Source organism: Pipistrellus kuhlii, unplaced genomic scaffold, assembly GCF_014108245.1.
Source record: "Pipistrellus kuhlii isolate mPipKuh1 unplaced genomic scaffold, mPipKuh1.p scaffold_m20_p_15, whole genome shotgun sequence".
NCBI lineage: Eukaryota > Metazoa > Chordata > Mammalia > Chiroptera > Vespertilionidae > Pipistrellus > Pipistrellus kuhlii.
The window spans coordinates 32,298,961-32,311,275 of NW_023425460.1; the positions used below are offsets into that span (position 1 = coordinate 32,298,961).

The window sequence follows — 12,315 nt, forward strand, 5'->3', positions numbered from 1 at the left end:
CTTTCCTCCTGTCTCTTTGGTCACTTCTTCTTGGGATCCTTTGCTGGCTCCTCTTCTGCTCACTCTGTACATCTTACATTTATTCAGGATTCTGTCTTAGACATGCTGCTCTTTACACTGCTTGGTAAATCCTTTCCTGGGAGCTTCAATGACCACCTATATGCTGAAGATCCCTATCTGCAGCCCAGGCCTTTCTCTCCAGCTTCCGTTCCAAATATCCAACTGCTTCACCAGCGTCTGAACCCAAGTGGAAGTCTCAAAGGCACCTTGGAGCAATATGTCCAAGAAAGAACTGATGATCCTCCTATTACCTCTTCCTTCTACTGTGTTTCCTGTCTCAAAAAACAGCGCTCTCATTCATCCTTCTTCCTGAGCCAGATATCTAGAAGTCATCTTTGACACATTCCTTTGACATCATCCAGGACATAACTAATCAATCACCAATCCTACAGATTTTATCCCCCTCAGTATCTTTGGAATCTAACTTCTTTCTGTTTTTCTCACCTCCTTCATCAGGCCTCCATCATCTCTCAGAAAGATTTCAGAAAGCTCATAATCCTTCTCCGAGCCTGCAGCCATAAATGATTTTCTAAAAATACAAATCTGACCATGCTGTTGCCCTGCTTAAAAATTTTCAGTAGTTTCTTATAGTCCTCAGGAGAAAGCCAAAATTCCTCAATTTAGCCCATAAGGAAGGGTGAAAGTCAATATATTTTTTTTAGCTGGTAAGGCACAGACATTGACCCCAGTTAGAAAGGATGTCTTGTCAGCTGGTTCACTTGACCAGTGTGTGCTAAATAAAACTTGCCATTAGAGCCCCATGCTATTGTCCTCTGCAGTATCATCTAGTGCCACTATTCCTCTAAGGTCACACTAGCCTTGTTTTGATCCTCAGAATACATCATCAAAAATGCAGTTACCTTTGCCTGGAAGACTCTTTCTGGTGGCCCCACCATCAACCCACTCCATCCCGAAGCTGCCCCAAAGGGGACTGACTGCTCTATCCAGGTAGGGATGGCCTTGGCCTGTGTCAGTGGAAGCATCTGTTGAGGGAATCTAGTCTGGATCATAGTTCACTATTAATAATGACTCCGTCTACTTAGGCACAAGAACACAGAGCCCCAATAAGGTCAGTAAATGTTCAGAGTAGAGAACTGACTCTTGAGCTTTTATGAGGACAAAGTAAGGAAAAGGGGGATAAACTCTTTATTTAGTCCCCAACTAAACTAGTATCTCTCCTGCTAACTGAAATACAAATAGCCTTTCCCACCTCCACTAGACCTCCTGACCCTAGAGTCAAGCCTGTCAGATATTCAAATAGTTGATGGATTTTTAATTCAGTTAATCTCTTTGCTTCTGTTCAGCCCTGAGCTTTGGTGGGCTGTTCTTAGAAAATAGAGGGGTTTTTTTGGGGGATGGTGATGGAAGTGAGGGGGGGGGGGTTGGTGGTGGGGAGATGAGAGGGGTTGTGGTGGTGAAGAATAATTCTTTGGAAGGCAAGTTAGGCATGGAGAGGACTCTGGATAGCCAGAGGTCAGCAAGAAGGCACTGGACATTTAAACTCCAAGGCAGTGGCCTGAAATTTGGCTGCAGATTAGAATTACGAGGGGGATCTTTTAAAATTACCATTGCAAGGGGTCTAGTACAGATCTATTAAATCAAAATACCTGAGGTGGGGAGAGAGTTTGGGCAAAAATATTCTTATAAAGCTCCTCAAATGACTCTTGTCAAGTATGTGCAATCAGAGTTGAGAACCCCACCAGGTATAGGAGAAGGAATGCCATGGGATGAGGAAAAAGTGCAGGCATGTGTAAAATATTTCTTACTCCAGCTTGCTCTGCGTTATAAGCACACACTACAGAGATGGGGGTTAGAACAGAGTCGTGTATTTAAAGAGAGGCATGAATCTTGTGGATTAGGTGTTGCCTAGAAAAGGTAAAATGTATAATTTTACATTATGAATAGTGAACTGTGATCCAAATTAGATTCCCTCAACTTGAGCAATAATGCCAAGTGTGATGGAAGTACAGACTGCTGTGGTTTTTCTGTACTGCAGTTTGATACTACACAGTTCAATTATATAAGTATCCCTAATAACCTATAAAATAGCAAGTATGATTTTAGATATATATTCTCAAAGATAGTCTCTCAGGGGCATATAGGTGATTGCTCACCGCAGTGTTGTTGTTGGTGATTGGGAACTGAAGGCTTTGCTGAGGGACATTCCCTCCCTCCTCACATGCATGAATTTCATGCATGGGGCCTCTAGTGTTGGATATAAGGGGCTTGAAAATCAAGGAAACTTATATTTGGACTTCTCAGTTTGCCTGACCATGAGAGGTCAGTTTTTAAGAAAGAGGATTTATCCTTTCTGTACCAGCCCCTGCCAGCTCAGTTTCAATTCATATGTATAGGAACTGTCTATCTGGTTGGGCTTTGAAACAAAAACTGGTGTTTGCTTTACTAATCCTGGTGTTTGACCTCAACATGGCTGGGCAAAGCGAGGACTGTCACTGACTGTCAGCCTCATCAGGCAATATTTTCATACTCCTCTCTGGAAAATAGAAACAATACCCCTGACAGATGGTCATCCTGTGTCTCTATGTTTTCAGGGGTGGGGCAGTCCATTCCTTTGTCAGGAAAGATCTGATTACTAGAAAACTCAGAGTCTGAGTCCTATGCCACTGCAGTGTGATTCAGTGAAAATACACAGGGGAATCAAGCAAAATTGAGTTAGAATCTTAACCATGTAATTTGCTGCATGACTTGAGCAAGTTATCATCTATCTGTATTTTACAGATAATACCTGTTTTACATAATTACTATGAATGTTAGATATTATGAATGTAAAATGTCTAGCACAGTGCCTGGCATAAAGAGTTAATAAAGTGATAGCTATTATGATTGTGATCATAATTATTATCCCACCCATTGGTCTTACTTTGCCTTGTGGTGTTACGAATATATGCCTGCCTTTCAATACTTTCAAATACTTGAATTAGTTGTCATGTTATTTCTAAGTGTTCTTTTTTGTTTTCAGAGTAAGCATCCACCAATATTTTCTCTCTTGGTTATCCTGCCCTGGCTCTGCTCCTATATGTGATATTTGTAGAACACGGTGCCCATAAATGAACAAAGTATTCCAGGTGTGGTCTGAGTATTCAAAACAGAGTAAGACCATAAGCCTCTGTTCTCCAGACATCATTCTTCAAGCTGCCTAGGACTCCTTTAGCTTTTTAGGCAACCATGTCCATACTGACTTAGTTCTATGAACATCTTCAGGTAGTTTTCACATGAACGAGTTTTAAGTCTTCCCCATTTTGCATTTGTATAGGATTATTATTTTGCTTCAAGAGTAAACTTTTTATTAACTGAAAGCCTAATATATAGTAGGTATAGTTCTGAGTTCTGTGGACATAGGGATGATGACTAGGATAAAGTATAACCATACTAGAAATGTAGGCTCCACAAGACTGGGTCTATCATGTTCACTGATGAATCCCATTTCTTGGGATGATGGCTGCACAAGGTTTTGTGGTTACTGTTGTTGAATGAGCAAATAAAATAGTTTACACTGAATTTTTTTCTTCTAAGCAAAATGGGATTTCCCCAATTCACTTATTTTAAAAATTCAGATATTTTGTACAAGCCTATCACTTTCAGCCCAAATGCTAGTTTTTTTTTTTTTTTTTTTTTTTTTTCATCTAGGCTAGGGTATACCCAATTTTCAAAATAAACTTGTACTGTCCCTTTCAAGGCCAACTAAATACTTACATACTTTATTTGCTGGCTGGCCATTATAGTCCACGATTGAAAGCCTTTGATAAGTATTTGTTTGACCGTTAATGCAAGGCTTACATCTCAGGGTTAGCAGCAGCTAACATTCAAGAATTTTCAGAACCGAGTTCTACCGGGCCCTGACTTGCTGTGGGGGGAAATGAGATCTCTGGGAGAAGTGTAGGGAGATAGCTTAGGAGGACCTTGAAATTCTGCATTGGTCTGTTAACCGCTGCCAGGCGCTCCTAGGCCCAGCGTTTCTGGGTTGAAATTCATCCCGCAGGCATCAGAGATATTAAATTTGGGGGTATATCCAGTTCTCTAAAGCCACAGCTACGGAGATCCTAAAAACTCTAGATCCTCTCACAGTTTTTTTCCACTGTTCGGGCTACAGGTGAGGCACTGGTCGCCATCTTGCTACCAAAAGCCAGGCAATCCGTCCCTGGCGTCGCTCGGTAACTAAGGAGACACCCTTGCCCCTCCCGCTCTCCAGCCCGTTAGAGGCTGTAAACTACGATTCCCATCAGCCGGGTACCTCCAACTGCGGGCGAGATGTCTGCATTTGGCTGGCCGGCGCCGCGCCTCCCGCCGCGGTGCACCTCGGGAGTTGCAGTTCGCAGGGTGGCAGCGGATCTCGCTGCGGGAAGCTCCAGAACTACAACTCCCCTGAGCCCGCGCGCTCACGCAGGCGCACGCGGCAGCCGAGCCTCCCCGGCCCCCCTCCGGCGGGTGCCAGCGAGGTGAGAGAGGGCGGGGGGAAGGAAGAGGAGGCGGGATCTGGGCGCTGCGTTGGCTGCGGTCTGGCATCCAGGGGGCGGCCCTGGCGGAGTGCAGACCCGGGGGCCCTCGGAGATTATGGACCCGGCCGAGGCGGTGCTGCAGGAGAAAGCGCTCAAGTTTATGGTGAGGAGAAGGTGCAGGCTGAGGGGGGACGGGGGAGGCTGTGGCGGTGGCGCCGTCGCTGAGAGGCTCGGGGCCTGGGCCGCCCGGGCCGCCAGAGGGAGGGGGCGCTGGGGTTCTGGGCCGAGGCCAGCGGCGGGGGCTGCTGGAGGGACGGGACCGGAGCTCCTCCTGGGAGGCGGGAGGGGGTGCGGAGAGGCCCCGGGGGTGGGGGCAGCAGCTCCGCCATCTTGAGGATGAGGGGCCCGTGACAGCGGGGGATTATCCAGGGAGGGGGCTCCGGGCGGCGCGCGGGGCCCTGGAGGGGAAGGGGCGTGGGGACAGTTACTGCGGAGCGGAGGGAGCCCGGAGGAGAGGCGCGGTGTGGCCGCTGGCGAGGCCTTCCCAGTGTCAGGGTTACGGGTAAGGCGGGGAGCAGGGGCGCCTTCAGAGTGAGGAAGGGGAGCCCGGGAGGGGGGTGAAGGGGGGAGATGTTAGAGGGGGGGACACCGGCGGGGCTGTCTGTAGTTGGGTCTAAGGTTGGAGGAGAAAGCCAGGGCTGGTGGGAGCATTGTGGATTTTGTAAAATGAGGGGATTGAGATAGCTCTTTACCTTCCAGATTAAAATACCCCAGGTTGGCCAAACTAATGTTGACAAACTCTGGAAAGAAAGAGGCCCCCCTTAGGAGAATAAGGACTGGGGAGTGGGACCTAGGGCTGTGGTGACAGCCCCTGGGAACAGGAAGAGGGTGTTGACTATGAGCCGGAATTACCAATGTCGGGAAAATGTATCCACACTCTTACCTTGAAAGGAGAGGTTGGGTAGATGTTGTAAGGATGAGGTTGAACTGGCCAGGGGAACTGGCAACATGAGATTGGGGACAAAAAATGAATATCCAAGAGGGTAGAACAACACAAAAGTTGGTGCTAACCTAGAGATAGCGAAATGTGGGGGCCGGGTACTGTGTCACTTTCTGGGAAAGGAAAGGACACGGAGATGAGAATCACAAGACCTGCAAGAAGTGATGAGATCAGTGGAGAAATGCAGGAGATAAGAGGGGTAGGTAATGGGAGATGCCAGGATCGGTAGTTGCTCCTAAGTTTTAGGTTGAAGCACCGTGGGGCTTAGGTTGAATTTTGTTGGGTGTGTTTCAATCCTTTGGAGCCTAGTGTGTCCACTTTGTATCTTGCTTTTTCTCCTGTGCTTATGTTTGACAATTTTGTGTAGTCTGATATTTGATACTTTTAATCTGATGCTTCTTGTATATCCTAGGTGTAAAGCCAGACTTTGTGGTTACAGATAAAGAATCATGGGATGCATAGACTTCCATCTTAACAGGTGGCCTTAGGGACATGGATATTTGCAGTCAAGTCTTGCTTTTTTCAGAAATAATTGTAACCTGTCACTTTTTATTTATTAATTTTTTATTATTTTTTGTTAATCCTCACCTGAGGATATGTTTTTCATTTATTTATTTATTTATTTATTTATATTTATTTATTTTTTTTTTAGAGAAAGGGGAGGGAGGAAGGCAGAGAGGGAGGAGGGAGAGACAAAGAGAGAGAGAGAAAGAGAAAGAAACATCCAGTCATTGCCTTCTGCATGTGCCCCACAGGGACTGGGATCAAACCTGCAACCCAGGTATATGCCCTTGACTAGGAATCAAACTCACAACCCTTCCATACTCGGGTTGATGATGCTCTAACCATTGAGAGCACCAGCCATGACCCAAAATTTATTTTTGTTTTTTTTTCTTATTTTATGTCTTTGCCTGAAATATCAAAACAAATGTAAATAAACATGGACACCAACGTAATTGAATTTAGGTCCTATTTACAAGAATACATTTGCAGAGACTGGTCAAATTTACTAAAATTTGGTTTCATTTTGTATTAGTGCTTTCAAAAACACATAACTAAAGTTTGAGTGTATCATTAACAAAATTTCATCTTGAAGAAGAGAATTCTTGAATTTCTTCCCAATGTTGACATCTAAAATATTAAGACAAGATTTTGAAATTTGTTTGTACTTTAGAAGTAAAAGGAAGTTGCTTTATATCTATAGTGAACTTATAGATTTAAGTCAGAGAATTGGCAGCTGCTTATTTTTGTTTTCCTACTTAGAAGTTGACTTAATCCTAATCTTGACATTTGTGTCAGATTTATGGAATAGTATGATTTACAGATCATAAAGAGACACTACAAAATCATCTTTTTTACTCCCTATTAGACCTCAACCTGGGAAAATTTTCAACTACTTGATCTCTGCTTTGTACCAATGAGTTATGTTTTGATAATGGTCTCCTGATTGAGTTAAAGTGTACCGGGAGATGGCCATGTAGTAGTTTGCAGCTTTTAGAGGATCACACATTATTAGAATTCGATTCAGTTACTATGGGGAGAAGCTAATTTTTTTCTTTAATTTTAGTTACTTTCATTTTTGACCGCCTGTTTGAGAGAATGCCAACTGGAAGAGGGTCACCAAGAATGACCTTAATAACTGAAGCAGAGAATGCAGAATTAGAGATTTGGTATTCTTTTTCAGTTCAGTCACAGTCTTATGAATGTAAGCTACAACTTGCCTATGATTCCACTTACCCTGCCATAACATGTCTGTTTACTCAGAGACAGTTTTTAAAAAAATTATTTTCATTGTTAAGAGCATTACAGATGTCTCCCATTTCCCCCCTTTTATTCCCCTTCACCCCGCTCCTGCCTCACCCATTCCAGGCCTTCACCTCTTTGTTGTCTGAACCCATGGGCTATGCATATATGCATATAAGTTCTTTGGTTAATCTCTTCCCGCCCTCCCTCCTTTCTACTCAGAATCAATTTTGAGATAGGAAGACATTTTATTTGTATATGCACCAAGTGACTAGAGCAGAGTACATACACATGGAAGGGCTATCCTTTTCATCAAGTTGAAAATTTTGTATAAAATTTAGCTTTGTTTTGGCCTTACCCTCCCCTCAATTGTAAATTATGAATAATAATTTTTAAAAAAATATATTTTATTGATTTTGTACAGAGAGGGAGAGAGAGAGAGAGTTAGAAACATCGATGAGAGAGAGTCATCGATCAGCCGCCTCTTGCACACCCCCTACTGGGGATTGCCCGCAACCAAGGTACATGCCCTTGACCGGAATCGAACCCGGATCCCTTCAGTCCCCAAGCCGACGCTCTATCCATTGAGCCAAACCGGTCTCGGCATGAATGATAATTTTTGTATAGATGCCCTGAGCTACCTGGTCAGGGCCAGTGCCATTGTATACACACACACACACACACACACACACACACACACACAAAATGTATATACACTTTGAATGATTATAATGTCAGTGTTTATTAACATATAGTTCATTTTCAAATTTAAAAGAACCTAAAGAAATGAATAAATTGTCAATGCCTGTTTTTAAACTGATGACCATTTCGGTCCTGGCACTGCTGATAATGTGAAACAATGGAATCGCAAATATCAAGAGTCATTTCATTCAGTATTTGTGCACCCCCAATTTGTCTACTGTTGCCACTTTTGTGTTATAAACTTTTATCTTTTATGTATCCCCATTTAAAAAAGTGGCATTTTAGGATAAATTTTCTTTGTTCAAAGCTTAGTTTGACTTGACTTCAAATTATTTTAAATCAGTTAAACTAGAAAAGGAGTGAAAATTAAGTGAGTTATCAGCTGTTAAAGTATGCTTAAAGATATATATTGGAAAGATACACTGAAGGATGAATTTAGAAAATGGATAGGATAAGCTAGTCCCAGAATCTTAGAACTGCGGAAACATTTGAAACTTGGTTGACATAATTCTATATGATAAAAGGGTATTATGCAAATAGACTGGATGTCAGAACAACTGAACAACCAACCAAAGCGTAATATGCTAATGATATGCTAATGTTGCTCAACCGCTTGCTATGACATGCACTGACCACCAGGGGACAGATAGTCAACTGGTTGACCAATCGCTATGATTTGCACTGACCACCAGGGGGCAGATGCTCCAACTGGTAGATTAGCTTGCTACTGGGGTCTGGCCGATCAGGACTAGTGAGATGAGCTGGGCATGCCCTGGAGCCCTTCCATGGTCCCTCTCTGTCCCCATCGTGCACAGTGGGGTCTCTCACCCTGGCCCCTGCTCTTTAGCCATCCAGGACCCCTCGGGGGATGTCAGAGAGCCAGTTTCAGCCTGATCGCGCAGGCCACTCCCCTTGGGAGGGCGCCAATGCAGGACTTATGGCACTGCGAGCCTCTCCCTATTGGGACTGATTGGGAGGGAGCCCGCAGCAAGCACAGTCGGGCTGGGATGAGCAGGAGCGGGCCGTGATGAGCAGGAGCGGCTGGTAGGAGCTACAAGGCAGCATTGGACTGCGGGTTTTGGCTCAATCCCTGCAGGCCATCCAGAGGGATACCACCTGAGCAGTGGGCCCATGAATTTATGCAATGGGCCTCTAGTAGGTCATATAAAAGAATTAAAAAAAAAATAAATATATATATATATATATATATATATATATATATATATATATATATATATATATATTTGATTTCAGAGAAGGAAGGAGAGGGAGAGTTAGAAACGTTAATGATGAGAGAAAATCATTTATTGGCTGCCTCCTGCATGCCCCCTACTGGGGATTGAGCCCACAACCAGGGCATGTGCCCTTGACTGGAATCGAACCTGGGACCCTTTAGTCCACAGGTTGATGCTCTATTCACTGAGCCAGATCAGCTAGGGCTAAAAGATTTTTTATACAATTGATAGATAAGGAAAAAGTATAAAGGTAACTTGCTGTGTAACAAACCACCCAAAATTCAGTAGCTTAAAGAAACCAAGTTAGTCCTTGCCTTGGACCAAGGACCAAAAGGTTGCAGGTTTGATTCCCAGTCAAGGGTCTCTATTTCTCCCATGTGGGAGGCAACCAGTTGATTTGTCTCTCGTACAGGACGTTTCTCTCTCTCTCTTCTCTTTCCTCCCTTTCACTCTTTCTAGAAATCAATATATTTTTAACTTATTTATTAATTTAAAATGTATTTTTATTGATTGCATAGAGGAAGGGAAAAATAGAGAGAGGTATGTGCTCTGAGCAGGAATTGAACCATGACCTTCTGGTTCATAGGTCTATGCTCAACCACTGGGCTGCACAGGACGGGTCAGTACTGTTCTTTAAAACAAAAGGATGCAGTCCAGAATGATGCATTGAATTGAGTTGTCATGGCTTTTTAATCTCCTTCAATCGAGAACAGTTCCTTAATCTTTCTTTGACTTTCATGACTATGGCACTTTTGAAGAGTATAGGCTGGTTATTTTGTAAAGTGGTTCCTCAATTTTGATTTATCTGATAATGTTTCATGGGTTAGATTCAGATTATGTATTTTTGATAGAAATACCACAGAGGTAATGTGTGTGTTACTTATTGCCTCCTATCAGGTGGCACATGATTTTTATTCAGTTTCTTTAAAATTAATGTTTTTCTCCTTGTAGTATTTTATGGGAAGGTACTTTGAAACCATGTAACTTTCTATTCATCAGATTTTAAATTATAACAAAGTGAACTTTTGAACTCCTGTTTTTTATTTGATGGGTAATATTATAATCCAATACTGTAGTTATTTATTTTGATGATTAAATTGTTCCCTCTTTGGCTAATGAGAGTACTTTCAGGCTGCTCCCTTTGTTGTTTTGATGTATTCCTGTCATTCTTTGAGCATTTTCTTCTTTTCTGGTAAAAGAAGATATTCATCTTGTACTTTTTTGCCCTGGTTCTGGAATCAGTAAGTTCTCCATGGAGCCCTAGTTTCTTTTAGTAGAAAATGATGTTTAGAAGTCAAGATCTGGATGTCAGGTGTGCTCATTGCTACTGGGCTATCATTGCTCCCTGGACCTCTCACTAGACAGGAGTAGGAAATACATGTGCATGTAAACACATATACACATATATATATATACATGTACATTTATGTCACCCTTTTAATATTATCTAAATATTTATTTAAAACCATGAATTCATACTCATATCTCCAGTTGTAGTCTAAATCCACAGGGTTCATTCAATAGTTTCCTTTTATAATTATAACTTATTTTTCTTTATTTTTAAAAATCTTCATTGTTGAGAGTATTACAGATATCCTCTTTTCTTACCTCCCCCATTGCCTCCCTCCACCTGGTTCATGCCTTGCCTCAAGCTTTCACCACTCTATTGTCTGCATCCATAGGTAATGCTATTTCTATATATAAAAGGCTAAGTGTCCATCCATCCGACTGGTAGCTATGACACACACTGACCAACAGGAGGCAGATGCTCAATCTAGGAGCTGCCATGACTTGCACTGGCCGTTTAAAAATAAATGGCACCATGGACCTGGCACCAATAAACCAACACTCAGCTTCCCCCGAGTGGGACACAGGCCCCACCACCACCCTGGAGCAACACCCCACGAAACCACAGCCAATGCTGCCAAGACCCCATGGCACAAAGAGTGGCCCACAGTCCAGCCCAGCCTGGAAATGGTTGCTGTGGGTGCTGGTTAATGACGTCATGTAGCAACACCCAGCTTTCTTCCCCTAGCAGTTAGCCTCCTTGGAGTTTCTTCAGCCCAGGAACCCAACTTGCTCTATGGTCAGGTGCAAACATTTTACAATTTAACCAAATGTTTGTGAAGCGATTTCACATGCCTCATCTCATTTGACCCTCACAGAAGTCTTGGAATATAATAGATAGGAGATTCAGTAGAACCCTATTTTCACTAGCCGGAAAACGGAGATTTAGAAAGTTTAGAAACTTGACCCTACTGAAAAGAAGTAAGACATGGTGGAACTTGAAAAATGACTTAAGGTTTTCTCACTGTGCAGAATATAGTCAAACACTTAAAATACAGTTAATATTTTACCCTTTGTTTGTCCTGTGTGATCTACAGTAATAATCTGCTTCATGTTCATATTTACTGCTGTGTTGCTACAATTACCTGAAAGAGAAGTTGAGGTGCTTCACTGGGCTGGAAAAGTTTAGCTAAATCAGAAAGCAGTACTAATTAAAGTTTATCTATACATACAAAGCTCTTGCTGGTGCCAATCGCACGCATGTGTTCGATCTGTCATTGTCAATCATAACTTTGGTTGACACTTCTATTATATAGAAAGGGGGAATAGAGACATTAAAATATTTTTTTCTAGTTAATTTCCTTTCAATGTGCACAATCTGTGCCCTTGGACACTAGTATGCATATAAGATCTTTGGTTAATCTCTTCCTACCCAACCCCCTTTCCTCTGAGATTCATCAGTCTGTTCTGTTTCCATGCCTCTGATTCTATTTTGTTTATCAGTTAGTTTTGTTCTCAACCTAAATATGTGCCCTGATCAGGAATTGAACCTGCAGCCCTTTGGTGTATGGGAGGATGCTCCAGTCAACTGAGCCAATTAATTAGGGCATTGTAACTCCTTTTTTCTGACTATAAGTTGGCTCTCATTATCCTCAACATATTTTCTTTTTTTTTTTTTTAATATTCTTTAAAAAAAACAACACATATTTTATTGATTTTTTACAGAGAGGAAGGGGGAGAGAGAGAGAGAGCTAGAAACATTGATGAGAGAGAAACATCGGCCAGCTGCCTCTTGCACACCCCCCACAGGGGATGTGCCCGCAACCAGTGT

General features: G+C 42.6%; 1 protein-coding gene across 14 annotated transcripts in view; it reads left to right on the plus strand.

Moving 5' to 3' along the window:
- Positions 1–4,522: 4,522 nt before the first annotated feature.
- The window catches only part of BTRC (beta-transducin repeat containing E3 ubiquitin protein ligase), a 150,595-nt gene continuing 142,802 nt past the window's right edge, over positions 4,523–12,315 (plus strand). For 7 of the 14 annotated variants that reach the window (XM_036437873.2, XM_036437875.2, XM_036437878.2 and 4 more), the window contains exon 1: positions 4,524–4,680. In XM_036437873.2, the coding sequence (XP_036293766.1) occupies positions 4,633–4,680 (48 nt within the window). In that variant the 5' untranslated portion in view covers positions 4,524–4,632. Of the gene's footprint in view, positions 4,681–12,315 lie in introns of all 14 variants that reach the window. The other 7 variants (XR_006741714.1, XM_036437881.2, XM_036437877.2 and 4 more) reach the window with 2 other exon arrangements.